The 21874-nt window shown below is 33.4% G+C and overlaps 1 protein-coding gene across 3 annotated transcripts in view; it reads left to right on the top strand.

The window, feature by feature from the left end:
- The window catches only part of CNBD1 (cyclic nucleotide binding domain containing 1), a 453327-nt gene that overhangs the window by 285027 nt on the left and 146426 nt on the right, over nt 1-21874 (top strand). For all 3 annotated transcript variants that reach the window (XR_007458475.1, XM_049633177.1, XM_049633176.1), the window contains 2 exons: nt 15229-15366; nt 16572-16704. Coding sequence is in view for 2 of the 3 variants with exons in the window: in XM_049633177.1 (XP_049489134.1) it covers nt 15229-15366; nt 16572-16704 (271 nt within the window). In the remaining variant the exon portion in view is untranslated. The remainder of the gene's footprint in view (nt 1-15228; nt 15367-16571; nt 16705-21874) is intronic.

Here is a 21874-nt window from a genome sequence, read left to right as displayed (position 1 = left end):
GACTGATGCTGCAAGATCAATGTGTATATAAAATGTCTGTTTTTGTACACTATGGTCAATAACTGTAAAACCATAATTTCAAAGAAAACTATACTCATATTCCTGTGAAAAAAATAAACATTTACTTGAACAACTGCATAATTCAAACGTTTTAAATTCCATAGCTCCCATTGACCTGCAATGGAAACTTGTGCAGTTGACCAGATTTACCCAGTCCCAGACTTCTGTTCATATTGATACAGGTGAAGTGTCTCTCCATTGCAGGTGTTCCACATTTGCTGACAGTTTACTTCCTCTTCAACAAATCCATCCCTCCCTGCTCCCTTTGAGTCAACAGTTTTGGGAGCCAATATTCTTCCTTTCCCTGTCTAAAGATCAGTAATTAAAAGAAAACAACACAAAAATGACCTTATTTTGTTCTGGCTTGCAAATTTTTTCTCCCTTAACACGATAAATCTTTAAAGTGTTCTTTTGAGATTCTTGACAGGTTGTGAAAACACATAGTAATAAATTTTTTGAAGTTGGCTGTATGTGCTGCTCAAAGTTCCTCCATCAGATTTCCTTCCTTAGTGTGCTGTTTTCCTCGAGCGTTATTGGATTCTTCCCATTTGCTCAAGCAACAAACAACCTCAATGTTTTATTCAATGTGCTTTCACATTTCAATTTATCCCAGGTTCTTTGTAATAGTGCTTTCTTACTGTATACTGTTTCTTTCTTTGGAAGCATGTGAATTTAAACTTCCAATTATTTGAGGTGTATCTGATCATAGTTATACTCTGAAGACAAAGCACCATCCCCCCCCCCACGCCCCAAAGGACTACGTTTGACCATGAAACATGTTCCTTCAGTGACTGGTGTATTTCTCAGAGATTAGTGACAGCTGTAGGATACCACTAAGAGGATACCACTTAGAGTATCACAGATCTGAAGATTGTGCTTCTCTTTGACTTGTTGATGGCAAAAAAATGCAAGTACATTTAGGCATAATTCAAGAACTATGCTTGTCCCCAATAAATTCTTTATTGAACACAATTCAGAGGATGGCTGAAGGCTAAAGTTTTTAGCTTGGTTCTGCCAGTTGAGAGAGATAATCATGATATTTGCCACTTTAATATGTAAAATCTTTAAATACTTTAAGAGGTCCTTATCTGTCCTGATCAAAGATTGTATTTTAGCATTTTTCTTATGGTCAGTTTAGTTCAACAGACATTTTTTAACACGTACTATGGGTTTGGTACTGAGATAAATAAGAAATTGTCTTGGCTTTGCAGAAGACAATGATGTGGTAGAGACGGCTGGAAGTGCAGCTGATAGTTTCAGTTTGATGGTGTGATTAGGGTGATTAAACAAGCACAGCTCACTGTGGGAACAAAAAGTCAGAGCATCAGGCCCTACTTTGAGAATGGGAATTGAACTTCCTCCGTTTAAGTAGAACTCCTGTGCTAAGTTCCTAACTTAGCTAACTCCTGTGAACACTGTGCTAAGTGTTCATCACATGATATCATCTGAAAAGAATGATCAAAACTATGGTGGTATATAGCGGTCTTAACTCTGTTTTTCATTAATTAAAAATAATGTTTACATTTACTTAGTGTCCTTGTCAATTATTATGACCATAATTTACTTCTCTTTTATAAGCTTGTCATTTGTATGGAAACTGTGTGTATGTGCGTGTATGTGTGTATTAATACTGGAAATCAATTCTTACTTATTTTTAACTGGCTTAGTTAACTGGTTTATTTTTTCCCCCAAACAGTTGTTCAAGAAACTGCTTTTACCCGTCTTCAGAAATATATTTGCATAAATCAAACTGGACAAAATATACAGCTAACTATATTATTGAAAATCAGAAAATGTTTATTGAAGGTTTTAGTAAACCTTCACTGTAATACATTCTGGATGATGATAATTCCTTAAAGAGGTGACAAAGACTTTACTCAACCAAATAAAGAAACACGTACACACACATATACATATACACATTGTTTTCAGGTAAATTTATGTGTTTAATTATTTTCTCAAAGGGTTTTCTTTATATACAGTAATCAATATTTCATCTAACAAGAATGGATGTGTCAATTTCTTCTATTAGCCGTTAGATAAACAAAAGGCCCTTATAGCAGACTAATTACGTTTTACCAAGACAAGCAAATTTTCCAAGCTTTATACTTTACTTCTAAGAGAGTTTAATAGATGTTTATATGACATAATTTACGAATATTTAACAAATTCAACAAGCCTGAAAATATGACTCCCAAGGTCAAAGAAAATTAGATGTAAAATATTTAAGAGGAACAGAGAGGCAAGTAAAGGAGGAAATATATCAATTTAAAAAATCTGGATACTGTAATTTTTAAATTTAAATTATACAAATATCATATCTTAGTAATACTCTTTTATACCACATAGTATATCATATAAAATATTTCTGTTATTGTATATTAATGTTAATCATTTTTACTCTAGCTTATGGGATGATTATTTTATAAATTTTTAGGGCTAAAAAAGAAATAATAGCAAAGTATATGGGGGCTTGATAATATAAATGAATCTGTAGACCTGGGGTTGACAAACTCAAGCCCTTGGTAAAATCTGACTATAGCCTTTTTGTGGATAAAGTTTTATTAGAATATAACCACACCCATTTGTTATACACTGTGACTGCTTTTACTCCACAGTGGCAGAGTTGAATACTTGTGACAGAGACTATGTGGCCTGAAAAACTGAAAATGTTTGCTTCCTAGTCATTACAGAAAAAGTTTGTCAACCTCTCCCTCAAAGTGAAAACTAAAGAACTGACTAAAATTTAATAAATCATTATCTATGTTATAAATTCACTGTTGATTTGACAATAAAATAAAGAATTCACAGTATGTTTAGAAGATATCATTAATAAAAAAGATTATATTAAATATCTACAGAAAATATTGAGTACTTTAGAAAGAATAAAATAAAATTTGTTGTGATACTTTTTGGAAAACATTATGTGTGTTCATTAAAAGATATTAGAGAAGGGGAGCCTGGATGGCTTAGTTGAGTAAGTGTCCAACTTTGGCTCAGGTCATGATCTCACCGTTCATGAGTTTGAGCCCCGTGTCGGGTTCTGTGCTGACAGCTCAGAACCTGGAGCCTGCTTTGGATTGTCTCCCTCTCTCTCTGAGTCTCTGACCCTCCCCCACTCAAACTCTATCTTTCTCTCGAAAATAAATAAACATTAAAAAATTTTTAAATGTGTTAGAGAAGACTTAAATACAGTTACACTATATTTAGTGGACAGAAATATTCAATATTTTAAGGATACACGTCTCACAAAATGACTCATAGGTTTCATGCAATTTCAGTGAAAAAATTCAAGTAATTTCCTTGTGGAACTTCACAAGGTGGTGCTAAAAATTATACTAAAGAGCAAAAGGCTAAGAATCGCTAGATACATGGGTTGCCTAGTGGGTCAGTTTGTTAAGCCTCTGACTCTTTTTTTTTTTTTTTTTTTTTTTTTTTTTTTTTAAGCGTCTGACTCTTGATTTCAGCTCAGGTCATGATCTCACAGTTTGTGGGATTGAGCCCACATGGGGCTCTGTGCCGACATGGAGCCTGTTTGGGATTCTCTCTATCTCTCCTCCATCTCTCAAAGATAAATACATAAACATAAAAAAAGAATAGCCAGATATTCCTGAAGAAGACCCTTGGGGAAGAGGTACAGATATCAAGACTATATAATTGCTATAGTGCTTTTATAATGATTGATAGTGCCTCAGAGATGAACATATGGGCAGCCAGAGTTCAAAAATTAGATCCACATATGTAATCACTCTGGAGGTAAAACTGTGTCATGAAAAACAGTGGGGAGGGTGGTGAGATGATTCATTAATATGAACTAAGGCAATCAGTTATCTATGTGAATAGAATAGATGAAACTACATGTTTACTTCATATCCTACATAAAAATCAATTTGGGATCACAAGCTTAATTATAAAAGGAATTTGATGAAATATTTTTAAAAAGCATGTGGCAGGATTTCTTCATGATGTCATGACAGCAATAGAATAGTATACTTATAGAAGTATACTATAAGGATATTTGTTTAAAATCAAGAAAGGGATCTGGGTGGCTTAGTCAGTTAAGTACCTGAATTCAGCTCAATTCATTATCTGATGGTTTGTAAGTTTGAGCCCCACATCAAGCTCTCCGCTGTCAGAGCAGAGCCCACTTTGGAACCCCATCCCTTCTCTCTCTGCCCCTCCCCCATTCTCTCTCTCTGTATCTCTCTCTCTCTCTCTCTCTCTCTCTCTCTCTCACACACACACACACACACACACACAATAAATAAATAAACTTAAAAAAATAAATAAAATAAAGTTTTAACTGGACCACTTTCTTACACCAAACACAAAAATAAATTCAAATGGATGAAAAAACCTAAATGTGAGGCAGGAAACCATGAAAATCCTAGAGGGGAATACAGGCAGCAACCTCTTTGATAGTGGCCTAGCAACTTCTTACTAGTTGTGTTTGCTGAAGCAATGGAAGCAAAGCAAAAATGAATTATTGGGACTTCATCTAGATAAAAAGCTTCTGCACAACAAAGGAAACAGTCAAAAAAACTAAAAGGCAACCTATGGAATGGGAGAAGATATTTGCAAATGGTATATTTGATAAAGGGTTAGTATCCAAACTATAAATAACTTATCAAACTCAATACCCCAAAACAAATAATCCAGTTAAGAAATCAGAAGACATGAAGATACATTTTTCCAAAGAAGACATACAGATGGTTATCAGACACATGAAAAGATGCTCAACATCACTCATCATCAGGGAAATACAAATCAAAACCACAATGAGATACTTCACAACTGTCAGAATGGCTAAAATTAACAATACAAGAAACAACAGGTGTTGGCGAAGATGGGGAAAAAGAGAATCCCTCTTACACTGTTGGTGGGAATGCAAACCGGTGCAGCCACTCTGAAAAACAGTGTAGAGCTTCCTCAAAAAGTTAAAAATAGAACTACCCTATGGTCCAGCAATTGCACTACTAAGTATATACCCAAAAGATATAAAAATACTGATTCGAAGTGGCACATGCATCCCATTATTTTTATATTCTTACTATTCATTGAGAAGTTTAAAAAGTGGGCTTTCCACTGATCATAGTAGAAAGTGTAGTTAAGAACATTATATTCTTTAATGGTGAATAAGGAAATATCCCAAACTGCAGTTCAAAATACTTAACTATAAGCAAAAAAGTAAATATTAAATCATTTCACATTGAGATTAGACTGACACAGTTATTTCACTTTATATCTAAGCTTATTCAACTGAATCTTCTTTATAAGAACATATTAAACTCAGAATAAATGGATATATGAACCATTGAATTCAGTGTTTGTGGATAAAATGTTCTATTTTGAATATAAAGTCAGAAAGCATTGTTTTTGGTTTATTAAAAAGTTTGCTATACAAAGTTACCAAAAATATTAATTTTTCACATAAAATTCAAATCACACCAGACCAATTAATTTAAAAATGAGTAAACCATATAACACATGAAGGATATCAATCCATTAGGAACTTTAGATTTTATAACTGCAATAGCTAATGAACATCTGATGAGCACTTAAGTATGAATACCTATAAAGTACACATTTCAGCATATGCTCCATTAACTTTTTACTAAACTTTACATGCTAATTTTTTAAAGTTTATGATTATTTAAAATAGATGCTAGCTTTTTCTTTAGTTGACATTGTATTCCATATTATAATATGGCAGTACTTTTAGTTCTTAGTGCTTACTCTTAAATTATTGGGAATATGACATTCATTGTTATATTTTCTGCAGTATAATATCAATTCTACAGTATAATATCAATATTTTTTGCAGTATACTGTCAATTTCACCAAATGGCATGCTGGAATGATTATTTCTAGGGGTTGAATTGTGCACTCTTATATATCAGAGAGATTAATTTCTCTCTTTTAATAAGAAAATAAAAAGATGTCAGATAATAATAATGATATGAAAAATAATTTTTCTCACTTCTAACTAGTCAGCAATACTTATCGAGCACCAACAATGTTTAGAAAATTGTGAAATATATTTTATTTGTCCAAATGTTATTTTTTAATTAATTGGTTCAATCTTTGAATTACATTTCTGATTAAATTATACCTTCATTATTTCCAAATTAGATTCATGAAAGTGCTGAATTGTGCTGGGTGACTTCTTCAGATTTCAGGGTAGTCATTTAGGACCTTTTGAGGACATAGAATAAAAGGTTATATCTCTTTAGCAAAAAGTCAGCAGTCCAAATGTAACAGAACAGGAAAAGGAAACTGTCGTTCCAGTCAATGCTGAAGGTATTGTATGAGTTGGTCTCTCTCAAACATAAAAAAGATTAATGCAGAAGGGAATGCTTGGGCTATATCTGAGATTCAGTTCATGGTTATCAGCTGATATCAGCACTGTGCTCATGTGCTAATAATATGCAGTCTGGGCTGTTCAGGGGACCTTATATTGTAGGTACTGTGATACTTATACAGGAACATGTTTCCTATGAGTTCTTCAGGTACTATTTTTCTTTGTCAACCCACTCCTTTCCTGCACTCCTAAATATATCTTTTATATGAACTAGAAAATGTATAGTTTTTAAAAGATTTTTAAAAATTTAATTGACCAAGGAAACTAAACAGGATACACAAACACATATGGCATATATAACTTGCAAATAGCAACAAATGCTAAGTACTTACATTATTCTTATTAATATCTGATATGTATGAATAGTTCAGGAATTAGAAATTCTGTTTTTAATACATTAATATTCATTGGCTTGCTTATCATATCTATCTACAGAAAAAGAAAGAGAAAAAGAGATAGAATATATTTATATTTATATTTATATTTATATTTATATTTAAATATACCTTGGATGTTACTAATTCCTTCCTTGTGTTAAAAGGCTGCCATCTAATTTTTTTCCATTATTTTTGGACAGTAAAGACAGTAAAAACTACGATAAGGCTCTTCAGAATATTTTTCTTATTATAGATACTAATTTATGTAAAACTTTGTGGACTATCTTGCCAAAATCTCTACCCTTCCTTTATCTTCTATGAGAAAGGTTTGGATGTCATTGTCCAATTGATGACTCTGAATGATTTGGGATGATAAGGGCAAGCCAACAAAGTCCAAACAATACAAACAGAAGTAGATTTTATTTTAGAGAAACAGTCCCTTTAGTTTGTTGAATCTCAGTCTGCTTTTGACCAGGATGAGTAGTTTGCATCAGAACAATCTCCTTGCTAGAACACTATAAAATCTGGATCAAAGCAACCAACCAAACAACGGTCTGAAGATATTTGAGAGCAACCAGGGAACCAGGATTTGAAGGGTAATGATTCAAGAAAGAAAGGAAATAGCATTATTTTGAGCCAGACATTCCATGTTGCTTTCCTTTGAGGCAACTGCCAATTTGTAATTATCATAAGGATGAATAAACAGAAAGCAGTGGATCAGAACTTCAGGAATCTCAGAGTACCAGAGTGATAAAATTTTGAGTTCAGTCTACGTAGACAATCAAGACTTGAAGGGGCAAGATACTGGGAAAAGAAAATCAGAGGAAAGGTACCTTGATATGCCTTTCTTTTCTTTAGGGCATTTGCTTATTCCTAAGAGTTATGGACCAAGAGGCTAAAAATCTATAAAAATCTGAATGTCAGTACCAGTAGGATGGATGGATGGATGGATGGATGGATGGATAGATGGAAGGATGCGTGGATGGATGGATGGATAGATAGATGATGGTTAGATGATGGATAGATAGATAATAAGCTAATAAGGAATTGACTTGGTCGGTTATGGAGACTGGCAAGTCCAAAATCTGTCAAATCAGTATCTAGTTTGAGTTTAAATGCTGGAAGATGCTGTAAAGTTAGGAATAACTGTTGTGTATGGAGATCAGATTGAAGGCCGCTGAATGGAGAATTTTCCTAACCTCTCTTACTTGGTTATGGATCAGTCTTTTGTTCTATTCAGGCCTTCAGCTGATTGGGTGAAGCCTGCCACAGTATAAAAGGCAATATGCTTTATTCTGTGTACTAATCTAAATGTTCAACTCATCCAAAACACCCAGGATAATATTTTACCAATTTATTTGGGTACTCTATAACACAGTCAAGTTGACATAAAATTAATCATCACAGAACCCAAGTAAAAGTATGCAGCTAAAAATCCAACAAGAACTGTCTTCAGTCTCATAGCATTTGACAGAGAGCAATTAAGAGTTCTGTGTCTAGGAGCACCTGGGTGGCTCAGTTGGTTAAATGTCCAACTCTTGGTTTTGGCTCAGGTCATGATCCTCATGGTTTCCTGAGTTCAAGCCCCGCACTGCACTGAGCCAGGGCTCTGCACTGGCAGCGTGGAGCCTGCTTGGGATTCTCTGTTTCCCTCTCTCTCTTTCCCTCCCCACTCATACTGTCTCTGTTTCTCTCAAAATAAATACATAAACTTAAAAAAAAAGAGCTCTGTGTCTATCAAGGATAAGAACTTCTGATAAACATGTTAGTCTATCAATAGAAACCCAGAACTAAATCCAGCCTCAGACACCTCAGTTCCTGATTGGATCATGTTAATTTGCTTCTACACTCACTACTTAACTGTAAGTTGAAAAGTAAAGCATCTCAGAGAAAGATATCGTCTACAGCAATAACAGTTTTTCATCCTCAATGTTCAGCACTAAATAAAAAGGAATAAATGACACACAAAAATAGACAAATAGCAAATAATAAGAAGGAAAATTTAAACCTAAATATGTCTATAATTACATTATATATAAGCAGACTAAGTATTTTAACTAATAAACAAAGATTGTCAGAGTAGATAAAATAACCTCCTATATGCTGACACACCTTATTACAAATATACCAGAAGTTGCTAAGTAAAATAATGGAAGATGATAAACCAGATCACACTAACCCAAAGAAAGCTGGTGTTGCTCTTCTAATAGTAAGAAAGTAGACTTCATTGCAAGAACATTATTAAAACTAAAGAGAGATAATTATTGTGAAATAACATGCACTGAAACTTATTACTTCAAAACATATAAAGTAAACATTGGTAGAACAGGAAAGAAAGGGAAGAAAGAGAGAGAGAGAGAGAGAGAGAGAAATGAAAAGAAAGAAAGAAAGAAAGAAAGAAAGAAAGAAAGAAAGAAAGAAAGAAAGAAAAAGGAAGGAAGGAAGGAAGGAAGGAAGGAAGAAAGAAGGAAAGAAAGAAGAAAGAAGCAAACAAATCCAACACTATAGTAGGTGATTTTAATAGGGCTGTTAGTGCACAGTCTGATGCAGGGCTCAAACCCACACCGGTGAGATCATGATCTGAGCCAAAATTCGGAGTCAGAAGCTTAACCGACTGAACCACCAAAGGCACCCCTACAACAGAACTTTTAGAAGTTAAGAATATTTGGGTAGAATTGTACTAGTCTTAAAGTGGCATCAGATGATGATTATATTTAACCCAGGCTCCTTTGCTGCTGAAAATCTTCCTATATTAGAAGGAAACACATTCATTTATCTTCAAAGTTTTAAGATAGTGATATAACATTATTAATATTTTTAGAATGGCCTTACTTATGAGACTATTGCATGTTATAGAGCAAAACAAAGAGCACATAATTTATTAGAAATCAGGGGGGAAACTTGGGTGATCCAGGTAGCTTTAGAAAAGAGATAGGAGTTAAACTGGGTCTTAAGCTGGGTAGAATTCAAATAAGCAGTCAGTGTGTTAGGTCTTTCAAATAAGTGTTTCATGTGAATTACTGAGGATGTGGAAATTCCCTGAGAAAAAACCACTCTGTTTTGGAGGAAATAAAAACAATTTCTTCTACTTTTCTGATCCATTATGATATTTGGACTCTTCTTGCCAAAATGCATGAGGGTCATAATAGTACGCTTTATTTAGACAAATTTTAAAGAGGAATTTATTGACTATATCTACAAATTGACTTGATTTATAGGTTTTACTTAGGGATTGCATAGCTTTTCATATATTCTTCAAATATCAATTATTTTCCTGTAATTGGAAATGTCTTCCTCTTTGGCTCAGCATATAGGTTTGGTATCAATGTACTCAGGGAATTTCTGTTGAGGCAGACAGGCCAGTCTCTCAACTAGTGGGTTGAGTTAGGTCCCAATTAGACTGTCCTCACATTCAGGTTAGTTCCTGCTTTTACCTTTTAGATATCACAATATACCCCTAATATGACCAAAATCCTCCATAAGCATGTAAGAGATTATGAAATGTGACATTTTCATATCACTTTCTTATTGTACAACATTATTTGGTTATGAGAATGTACTTTCTACATAAGCCATTTAAGTCATAGGGGAAATGTAATTTTTTTCTGAGACATAGACATCCTGGAGAATCTCATGAAAGCTATAGAAAGTCATTCAAGGAAATAAATGGAAATTTACAAATAATCACAAACTATGGCATGAGATATTAGGAGTTCAAGAATCTTCTAAAAGTCCATCCTTGGACTAAATTTATGAACCCCTATCTAGAGAGGCTTTGTATTTTCTATCTGCCTCTTCAGCCCCATAGGGAGAAAAAAATATGTTCCACAGGGTTAAGAACATGATGTTTCCTTGGTTTAAAAATAGCAATTCTAATTTTAGTTATTGATCTTATTTAATGTGTAAATGCCTGAAAGCTAGACACATTGGAAAAATAAAACAAGGAGAACAAAAATTATACCTGTAGAGGTCTACTGTTTTTTAAAAAAGTTCATTTGTGTAAAATACAGTTTGAAACAAACCTCAACAATGTTTTTATATAAAAGAAATCTTAATGGATTTACCAACTCATATTATTCAGCACCAAATGTTTGGGTCATGTATTATTAAAGAAGTGTAAAAATTTTTAATCATGAGAATATATCATTTCCCAATAAATGTAATTATCAATTTATTTTCCAGTAAAATAACAGGAGAATTTAGAAGTGAGAGAAATAGCTCCTTTTGTGCACTTCCAACATCTATCTACAGCAAAATAGGATTATTTACCTAACCTTAATGAGTGTTTCCCCCAAAACTGAGAAACATTGAGCTGTATATCATTTAAATAGCTTTGTAGTGTTGCCAGATTTCAAAATTACTATATTCATTAAAATTTTCAGAAAATACAGAGAGGTATTAAGTAGAAAATGATAGTTGTCTGCACTTTCATCATTCAGAGATAACTATACACATCTAATATATATCATTTAAGATATTTCATATATTGGGGCACCTGGGTGGCTTAGTCAGTTGGGCATTTGACTTTGGCTTAGATCATGATCTCACAGATGGTGGGTTCAAGCCCAGCATTGGGTTCTGTGCTAATAGCTCAGAGCCTGGAGCCTGCTTTGGATTCTGTGTCTCCTTCTTTCTCTCTGCCCCTTCTTCTGTCTCTGTCTCTCTGTCTCTTAAAAATAAAACAAATATTAGAAAAAATTAAAAAAAATATATTTATATATTTATATATATTTATATTTATATCAATATAAAGATACCAAGAGAGAGAACGCAGGTGTGGAAAATAACACAGCATGTTGTTTTGAATCTATTTTAAACGTCTTTTAAAATGTCCAAAACTTAAAATTTAATACAAACTCACTCTGTAATTGAAAGAAAATAGAGTTTTAAGGAAAAGGTAATAAGTCTTTTTTGTCATTTTACTTCCACCTTTCCCCTGAATAGCCTGGTATTTGCACTTGTACAACTTTCTCTGAGCTAACATAAACATATAAACAATTATATAAATTTATATAGATTACCATTTTTGTAACTGTTCAGTTTATTAAAATTTTCAACATATTTTCACTGCTATTTGTCTTTTTTTCACTATAAGTATTCATAAAGGGTAAGGTACATAGATGTCATTAATTTTAAACAGTATGTAAAAATTTAGATTGAGTTGAATACACACATACACACACATTAACTGGTGGCTTTTTAAAAATACTCCAGTTGGAGGTTATTAAAATGTGCTGCATTGTTTTATAAGTACATTCTTAAGAATGCATTTCTACAAGGTAGATCCTAAGAGATATGTTCCTGGATAAAGCATTTCATATATCCTTTGTTAATTTTAGTAAACATTGCCAGATTATTTCCCATTTTAAAAGGTTTTACAGTTTCTTGAGTTATATAAGAAAAGTATTGCCCCAGTCTCATAGGTTAGAGTACTTTAATATTTTCAGTCTCATAGATGAATAAACATTTCTCTGTTTAATAGTAAGATTGAGAATGTTTCTTTTGTGTGTGGTTTATTTAGTTATTCTCTTCTGGAAAATATTTTTTTTAATAATTTGTCATTTTCTATAATTATTTTTAATCTATTTTTTGTAAATGTGTATTTATTTTGAGAGAGTGAGAGTGCACGTGAGTGGGGGTAGGTGAGAAAGAAAGAGAGGGAATCCCAAGAAGTGTGGAGCCTAACTCAGAGCTTGATCTCACAACCATGAGCCAAAGTCAGGAGTTAGAGGCTTAACCAACTGAACCACCCAGGTGCCCAAAGTCAAATTATAGGTGTTTATTAGATATTATTAGGGACATAGTAGATTTCATCACTTTATTTTTGTGTCATTGTGTTTTCTTTTTCCATCCATAATGTTCTTATTTCTATGTTACTAAATTTGCAATTTTAACTAAGAAAAGCTATATATTTTTTTTGTCTTTCCTAGTTCCAAAGTATATTCTCAGTATTTTTTTTTAAATCTTCCTGCTCTTCTCTTTGGAATTACTGTTCTAAAAGTATTTTAAATCTATTTTATTTTAAAGGTATCTCATGTTAGTTACTTTATAATTATTTTATAATTATTATATATCAATAAATTTTATTTACATTTATTATCAATGATGTACATTTTTTATCAACTGTTTTGTATTCCTCTTTGGATTCACTATTGTTCTAAGTGAAATTCATCTTTTTAAATTTGTTTCACATGATGTCAAAAATTAACTTGATGCTTATTTTTCCTCACTCTATATTCCTATTTTAAGTTAATAGAATTCTAGTTTGAAATTTTTTTTGAGTACTTTGAAGGTGACCATAGTTATATAATGGAATGGAAGTGTAAATATTAGTAATTTTTAAAAATAATTCAGCTATACAATAATTCAGTGTAAACAATGTTTACATACATACAGTGTGTAAAGGGTATTAGAAATGTAATATTTTCCTAATAATATTAAGGAGTTTGATGATATTGGTTAATGCATCAAGAAAGAAAGCCTTAAGAATATTATTCAAAGTTGTGGAGGACTTTTGCTTTCATAAGAGCTTATTAGGTAATTCAAACTAAGTCTTATCCTAAAAACAATTAGAAAACCTGGAAAAATGTATGTAAAAACTACCTACTTGAATTTTCTGATGTCTAACAAGATAATGAAGGGGGACGTGGAGGAGAAAGACTAATGGTCTACACCAAAACCTGAGCAGGAATGCAAGATACAAATATACATCGAGATGTTGTGTATTACTTCATTTCTAAGACTCACCTCTTCACTATTCTGGAAAATTTAGTGCCATTATCACTTAATGTAATAATTACTCCTCTCCCATTATTTTTGGTTTCTTCTGGAAATCGTAGTAGCTGTATGATGAATGGTCTCCATCTATCTTCCATATCTTTTAAAATCTCATTTCAGATTCCTTCTGAATGATTATTCTGAATGATTTTTCTCATATTTTATCCATTTCATGAATTGTTTCTTTAGTTTTAATCAATGTGTCCATTGAGTTTTTTTAATAACTCTTTATTACTTTAAAAAGCTTAATTTTGTTCTTTTGCAAAATGCCTTTTTGCTTCCATAATGTCATTCTCTGGTTTCATGATCTAATATATTAATTGTATATAGTTTCTTTAAGTTGTTCATTTTTTAAAGTTCTTTGTTGACTTACCATTGTAGGGTTTTTTTTTCACTTGTGAGGCTTATAATTTTTTACTGTGATTTTGTTATTAGCAGGGATTGCTTCCTATGTGAGTTCCTTTTTTCCTCAATTCATACCTAAGGTTTTAAATTTATACTTTCCTGGATCTTAGCTGTTTTTCTAGTTGTGTAACAGAATTTACAGTAATCTTTTAGCTTTGAGTCCTGTACTATTTGTAAATGTATACTCTGCACTCACACAATTTATAGACCTAGAATCTTGATTTTATGACAGCTGTTCCCAGTTCCACAGCTGGATTAGTGGTTAAAGTTTTTGTTGCCTCCATTTCACATATAGGTGATCCTCCAAGTTCCTAGACTTTATGCTAGAAGGCCCAATTCCAGTTCCTCACCTTCCATGGTTCTAAGTCTCATCTCCTATTCCCACATGTATGACAAACCCTGGAATTCACCCCCTTTGGCCTTTATTCTGGTCTGATATCACTGTGAACCACTTTGCTTCAGCAGTGACTGTTTAAAATCCCTCTTTATTTCTGGACTTGCAGATTAAATCTCAGCTATCCATTCAACTAAAAAGATAACTGTTCAGCCTTTCTATGGATCTGAAATGTAGGAGCAGATGTCCTCTCATATCATCTTAACCATATAGACCTGATGTTTTCCCTAAGAAGCTTCTCAATTTCATAGATATATATTATCTATGATAAGTATCTATCTATCTATCTATCTATAATATATATCTTATTTACAATTAAGTACTCTAGAGTAACATTTTGGCATGCTAAATATTTATCTTTTACATAATAAATTAGGACATCCTACATGTGTATATATATATATATATATGCCAGTGATTTATATATTGCATAACACTATATTCATTTTCATTATTACTACCAACATATGAGGATAATAAAATAAGCAGAAGACCAAGTATATAAATTCTATTTCCTCACTCTTTCAACAAATATTTATTGAATGGCTACTATGTTCCAAGCATTATTCTATGTACTTAAAATGAATCAGTGGGTAAAACAGAAGATCTATTCTTACAGTTATTTTCTTCATGCTAGTGAGAAAATGGGAATTTTTTCTTGCCCTGGGAAGGTAACATTGGGCAGAAGTATGACACCCATGCAAGACTGTTTAGATCCCCTTTTTTCATAGACTCGGAGTTTGACCTGCAATCAGTGCTTTTGCAGACTCTTCTAGACTGCTCCCGTCACAATCACTGGTATTTTTATGTTGATGAATGATAATGAAGTTTAATTTGCCTCCATATTTTTATAGCTTCGACAATGGAGTACCTTTGGAACCCTGGAAGTTACAGCTCAGACTGAATCAGACACAAAGGAGTACTCAGTGATCACAGAAGAAGATTGTGAAATTCTTAAAATCCCAGCAAAGGATTATGTGAGGTTAAAATCGGTATGATCATATCTAATCTATATTAACACAATAGATGTATAAATTCAAGCTAAGTTTTGCCTCTAGACATAAGATGTCCACATTTCTTTTATTTTTTAATATAACTTGACTTGGAGACAATAAAAATGTGGTTTATTTGGTGAACAATTACTTAAGTTTCTGATGATGATGGGTAGTTGAAGTAGAAAGAAAGGTCTCTATGAATATATTTTATGTGTATTTTGAGCACTTTTGGTTTTTCATGAATTTTAAATCCATTCATTTATGCATCCATTTATTCATATATTCATTCAACAAGCATGTTTTGGTTGTCAACAGCATGTCATGTGTTAGGAATACCAGACAATCATACAGACAGATCTCTAAATCTGTACAGTCCACCTGAAAAAAAAACAGTTGGGAATAATTGGCATGCTATTTTATCGCTTTAATAGACATTCAAAACCCAGAGTTGCATGAATAGGTGATCACAACTTAATTCTGATCCCCTAATTCTGCTACATTAAGATAATTTATTTACTTCAAGTTTACCAACTTACTCTCCTTAAGTCAAATACAAAATGTTCGCTTTTTTGATTTCTCCTCACCTGATGGCAGAGAAAGTTTGTATAAATGACTTCATCAAAAGGCCCCCATTGTTCTGCTCTGCCAGCTTTTCTTGAAAGGGTCTAAGTCTGGTGCTGGTGCAATAAGGCACTGGCATCGGCTACAGTTGGGTTCTTTGGTTGGAGGGAGATGGTGAGTCATCCATCTTCTTGACTTAGGTCTCTAAAAATAGTCAGGATTTCTTTTGATATAGTGGTCTCAGTGTCAGTGGTACAGACAACTATCTCAGAATTCAACTTCCTTCCAAATTCCTGAATTCAGAGTCACTCACTTCTAACAATATTTGGTATGTTTTATTTTCAAAATATAAGTATCAATTATTTGATATTATCATGTACAACTTTTGAGTTTAGTCTGGATTATGACAAGATTTTTAAGAAATGCAAAAATATTTATGGAAGTCTAAAAATATTATGAAAGGTGGGTAAATATAATTTTAGTAGCACACCAGAAGACTAAAATTTCAATATGGTTATGTGGTCTTGGAATGATGCTCCTATAAAATTCAAATGTATTTTGTGCTATATAACCTTTATTTTTCTGTTATGCCATTTATCTATCTGCTATACATTTTCCTTCTTTTTTAATGACTTTTTCAGGAAAACATAAAGCTTGAAAATAAAGAAAAGATGAAATTAATTCATAAATGTCCATATTATGAGGAGTGGCCAACTTTATCCATATGTGAGCTAGTTGCACTCATTAAATGGAAAAAATTTCCTCCAGGTCATGGTGAGTTTAATGCAATTTTGAATCATCTTCTTTATATAACATAGTACTGGCATTTGTAATTTTTCATTGTTTTAATGTTTGATATAACATTTCTTCATATTATTTTACTTAATGTACTTAAGCACATTAATTTACTTAATGTGACCTTTTAATTAGACATTTAGAATCCTGCCTGTTTTTTATTAAAAAATCATTCTGTATTGGCTTGAAGATCTTAGGACTGGCCTTATTTCCACGTCTCTCTATATTTCCCCATGGCCCTGCCCTTCTTGCTCTATTGTCCTTACAGTCAATCAAAGACCAAAGAAGGAGAAATGCAGTGAGAAGTTATATCCATTTTTCCTGTTCTCCTGATTGAATGCCTACTTAAGCAGCAAGTTTCTTTATCTGTACCTGTGCTATACATTATCAGTGGAAAATACAGAGAATAGGTGAGGCTGAGCTAAGGGGTAGCAGCAGTGAAGCTGCCATCATGTCCAATATTCAGCATGACAGGGATGTGTGGATTTCCTGGTTACACATACAAAAAAAGCGTAGGCAGCATTAAGTCATTTTGTACAATTGTTTCTATCTATGAGAGCCCATTAGTAAGAAATGTCACCTGCTATGGACTCAATGTTTATGCCCCCCAAAATTAATATGTTTAAGGCCTAATCCCCAATATGATGCTGTTTGGAGGTGGAGCCTTTGACAAGTGATTAAGTCACTAGAGTGGAGCCCTCATGAATGGGATTAGTGCCTTTATAAGAAGAGACATGAGAGAGATGATCTCTCTCTCTCTTACCCATATGGGGATACAAGAAGGCAGGTATCTGCAAATAAGAAAGAGAGATCTTACCAGACACTGAATCTACTGGCATCTGTATCTAGGACTTCACAGTATCCAAAACTGTGAGAAATAAATGTTGTTTAAGCCGCCCAGTCTATAGGATTTTGTTATAGCAGCCCAAACTGACTAAGACACTGATACAAGAGGAACTGTGGTAGGTGGGTCAGAGCAGCCTTAGATCTCCTCCAGTAAGGAATCCCTATTTCCCAATAAAAGATAATAGAGAGAGGTTTGTAGCCTTGCCTGGCTTTTCTCTTAGTGAAACAGTGGAGTATTTAGTGCCTAAGATTATAATGGAAGAGGTAGTGTTTGAGAGAAATACTTCCATTTCAAGTTTCAGAGCCGTGAAGTGTAGTGAGGGATATAGCACTAGGAGGAGGTGAATATTTCAGATAAACTTAAAATTAAATTCTAAAAAGAATGAGTCTGAGTTGCTAATTCCATACTGTGACTGTTAATGATAAAAATATGGTGAAGTTAAGGAAAACCTGGCAAAGATGTCCTTTGAGTGAGTCAACGTATAATAGAAAAGTGAGGTACAGCATAGCACCAATATGGAGGGTTGTTTTATAAGAAAAAAGTAAATATGACTACAGGCAAGGTTATGCTTGAAAACCTAAGATTCTCTAATAAACTTGTTAAATTTGGTGAGGGGCACCTGGGTGGCTTAGTCAGTGAAGTGGCCGACTCCCGGTTTCAGCCCAGGTCATGATCTCACAGTTCATAGGTTCAAGCCCTGTGTCAGGCTCTGCACTGACACCATGGAGCCTGCTTGGGATTCTCTCTCTCTCTTTCTCTCTGCCCCTCTCCTGCTCATGCGCTCTCTCCCTTTCTTCCTTTCAAAAATAAACATTAAACAAAATAATTTGGTGAGATTATAACTCTTTACTAAATTTGTTCCAAATTTCTTTCCTGTGTTTTTTTTTGTTTTTATTTATCACAGTTTTGAAATACAATGTTTAACCCATATTTAGCCAAACACATATTTTATCATGCTTGTAAAAATTGAATTTTTGATGTATTTTTGTTCATGAAACACTTTTTCTAATGAGTTATTAATGCCATTTTTGGCCAACAGTATATATAAAAAAGCAAGTAGTAAACTGACTTGGGAAAAAAAATAATTGAATATTTATAAATTCAGCATTTTTTATTGAATAGAAATATATATTCTTTAATATGAATGTTTTGATTTATTATGAGTCCCTCCTTTGGTATCAGAAATACCACATTTTGGTCCATGCCTCAATCCCAAGACTATTTTGTATAAAAAATAATACTTCAGTCTTGTCTATATGTGAGGACATTAATATTTTGAGGTGTATATGGGGAATAATAATGAGCTTTTAATGCATTTGATTACTAATGATGACTAATATGTGTCTCAGTCTAAAATATCAACCTAAGATATTTAAATTTAGCATCAGAATGTTAAGGAGGTACTGACTTGATGCAATTTTTTAGACTAATGCTGGTTTCAACTTCTTTTTAGTAAAGGTCTTTAAAAATAGTGGTGGAGGGGTGCCTGGGTGTCTCAGTTGGTTAAGCATCTGACTTTGGCTCAGGTCATGACCTCATGGCTCATGAGTTTGAGCCCTGTGTTGGGCTCTGTGCTCATAGCTCAGAGCCTGGAGCCTGCTTTGTATTCTGTGTCTCCCTCTCTCTCTGTCCCTCCCCTGCTCATTCTCTGTCTCTGTCTCTCTCAAAAATAAATATTTAAAAAAATAAAGGAAACAAAAAAGAGAAAAAAATAAGAATAATGGTGGAATCTATCTATTGCATTGGACAGTCTGTGATTATATTGAATAAGTCAAAAGTAGCATTATTTTGCCACTGATTCCCAAATACAAATATGTGGTGCTTACATTTATACAGTTTTAAAAATCATTTGTCCTCCTTAGAGAAGAATGACAATTACAATAAATGATCTTCAAAGCCCGTTTCAGCCCTGAAATACTGTAGTTCTTATAAATAAACATACCTAGGTGAAGAATAAGTTCTGTCAACCTAATCAAATTTTCTTTTATGGTAGTGACAAACTTGATATATCAAAGAGAAGCATTAGATGTAATACTTCTCGACTTTCCTCAAGATTTTGAATTTTTATCAGAAAATGTAGAGACTGTTGCTCAAATTATACTTTTATTATCTAGGTTTAAAATTAGCACCAGTATGATTTCCAAAGCATAATTATGTGTATTTTGATCTTTTAGGAATGTATATTGGATGAAGTTTCAGAGAGATTTAATTATTCAAAAGAGTGATAGAATTTAGGATTAATCTTTAGCAATCTATGAAATAAGTGAAGCGTATTTCTGGCTCAATTTCCTTTGTTAACTTCCTAAGTCTTCTTACTTAAGCTTCACATGCCAATGGATCCTGACTGTAATAGATGTGTACAATGTTGCTTGTAATTTGGGCATATCCAGTTCCTATCACACCAATTAAAGTCTTCACAGGTGTTATTTTTTTCGAAGTATGACTGGTTGAAAAAATAACAACCAGCTTATTTCACTAATCAGCCAGTTTCTGTGGTTATTGTGTATAAGAAAAAATATTAAATTAAGTTGGCATCAATCAACTATTTATGTATATTTTATTGTTATCCTACCTATATCAGTATGCTCTGTCTTTTCCAGGCAAAATTTGACATAGCAAACAATAACTAGAGATACTTAAAAAAAGTGGTAGTCAACTTAGTTCTGAAAGATAAAATATGCCATTATACTAATAGTAAAAAAGATACCTAGTCTTCACAAACCAAAAGCGGAGAGTTTCAGACACAGGATATATACTTTGAAATTCTACCTAATAAAAATGTAAAGTTCAGGGCTCTGAGTTCCAATAAGTTTTTGGCTTCAGTATTGTGGGGTTTTATATTCTCAGCCCCAGTGCACACTTTTGAGCATCCCAGAAAAAAGTTGGTGCTTAGAAGTGCTATTGATCCTGATGGTTTTTTTCCTTCCATTCCTTTTTTATGGCTATTTTTTGCATTAGGTAGATATTTTCTAATGTAATATATTAATTCGCTTAATATTTTCTTAATAGACTTTACAGTTTAGAGCACTTATAGGATCTCAGCAAAAGTGAGCCGAAAGGGTATATTTCACATATACCCCCTATCCCCAGTTTTACATAGCATTTCCCACTTTTTTCTTTTTGCCTTTTGAGAATGGCTACCATGATTTTATTTTTAATATAATTTACTGTCAAGTTAGCTAACATACAGTGTATACAGTGTGCTCTTGGCTTCAGAAGTAGATTCCCATGTTTCATCGCTTTCATAAAACACCCACTGCTCATCCCAACAAGTGCCCTCCTTAATGCCCATCACCCATTTTACCCTCTTCCCTGCAACACCCCCACCATCAACCCTCAGTTTGTTCTCTGTATTTAAGAGTCTCTTATGGTTTGCCCCCTTCCCTCTCTGTAACTTTTTTCCCCCTTCCCCTCCCCTATGGTCTTCTGTTAAGTTTCTCAGGATCCACATATGAGTAAAAACATATGGTATCTGTCTTTCTCTGCCTGACTTATTTCACTTAGCATAATACCCTGCAGTTCCATCCACATTGTTGCAAATGGCAAGATTTCATTTTTTCTCATTGCCAAGTAGTATGCCATTGTATATATAAACCACGTCTTCTTTATCCATTCATCAGCTGATGGACATTTAGGCTTTTTCCATAATTTGGTTATTATTGAAAGCGCTGCTATAAACATTGGAGTACATGTGCCCCTATGCATCAGCACTCCTGTGTCCCTTGGGTAAATTCCTAGCAGTGCTACTGCTGGGTCATAGGGCATTTCTATTTTTCATTTTTTGAGGAACGTCCACACTGTTTTCCAGAGCAGCTGTACCAGTTTGCATTCACACCAACAGTGCAAGAGTGTTCCTGTTTCTCCACATTGTCCTCAACAATGTTGTTTCCTGTTGTTAATTTTAGCCACTCTGACTGGTGTGAGGTCATATCTCAATGTGATTTTGATTTGTATTTCTCTGATGATGAGTGATGTTGAACTCATCATGTGTCTGTTGGCAATCTGGAGGTATTTTTGGAAAAGTGTCTATTCATGTCTTCTGCCCATTTTTCACTGGATTATTTGTTTTTCATGTGTTGACTTTGATAAGTTCTTTATAGATTTGTATAGCAACCCTTTATCTGATATGTCATTTACAAATAACTTCTCCTAATCTGTAGGTTGCCTTTTAGTTTTGTTTATTGTTCCTTTTGCAGTGCAGAAGCTTTTTATCTTGGTGAAGTCTCAGTAGGTTATTTTTGCTTATATTTCCCTTGCTTTCAGAGACATGTCAAGTAAGAGGTTGCTGCAACTGAGGTCAAA

Source organism: Panthera uncia, chromosome F2 (genome assembly GCF_023721935.1).
Source record: "Panthera uncia isolate 11264 chromosome F2, Puncia_PCG_1.0, whole genome shotgun sequence".
Classification (NCBI taxonomy): domain Eukaryota; kingdom Metazoa; phylum Chordata; class Mammalia; order Carnivora; family Felidae; genus Panthera; species Panthera uncia.
This window is presented reverse-complemented; position numbering and strand designations above follow the sequence as displayed.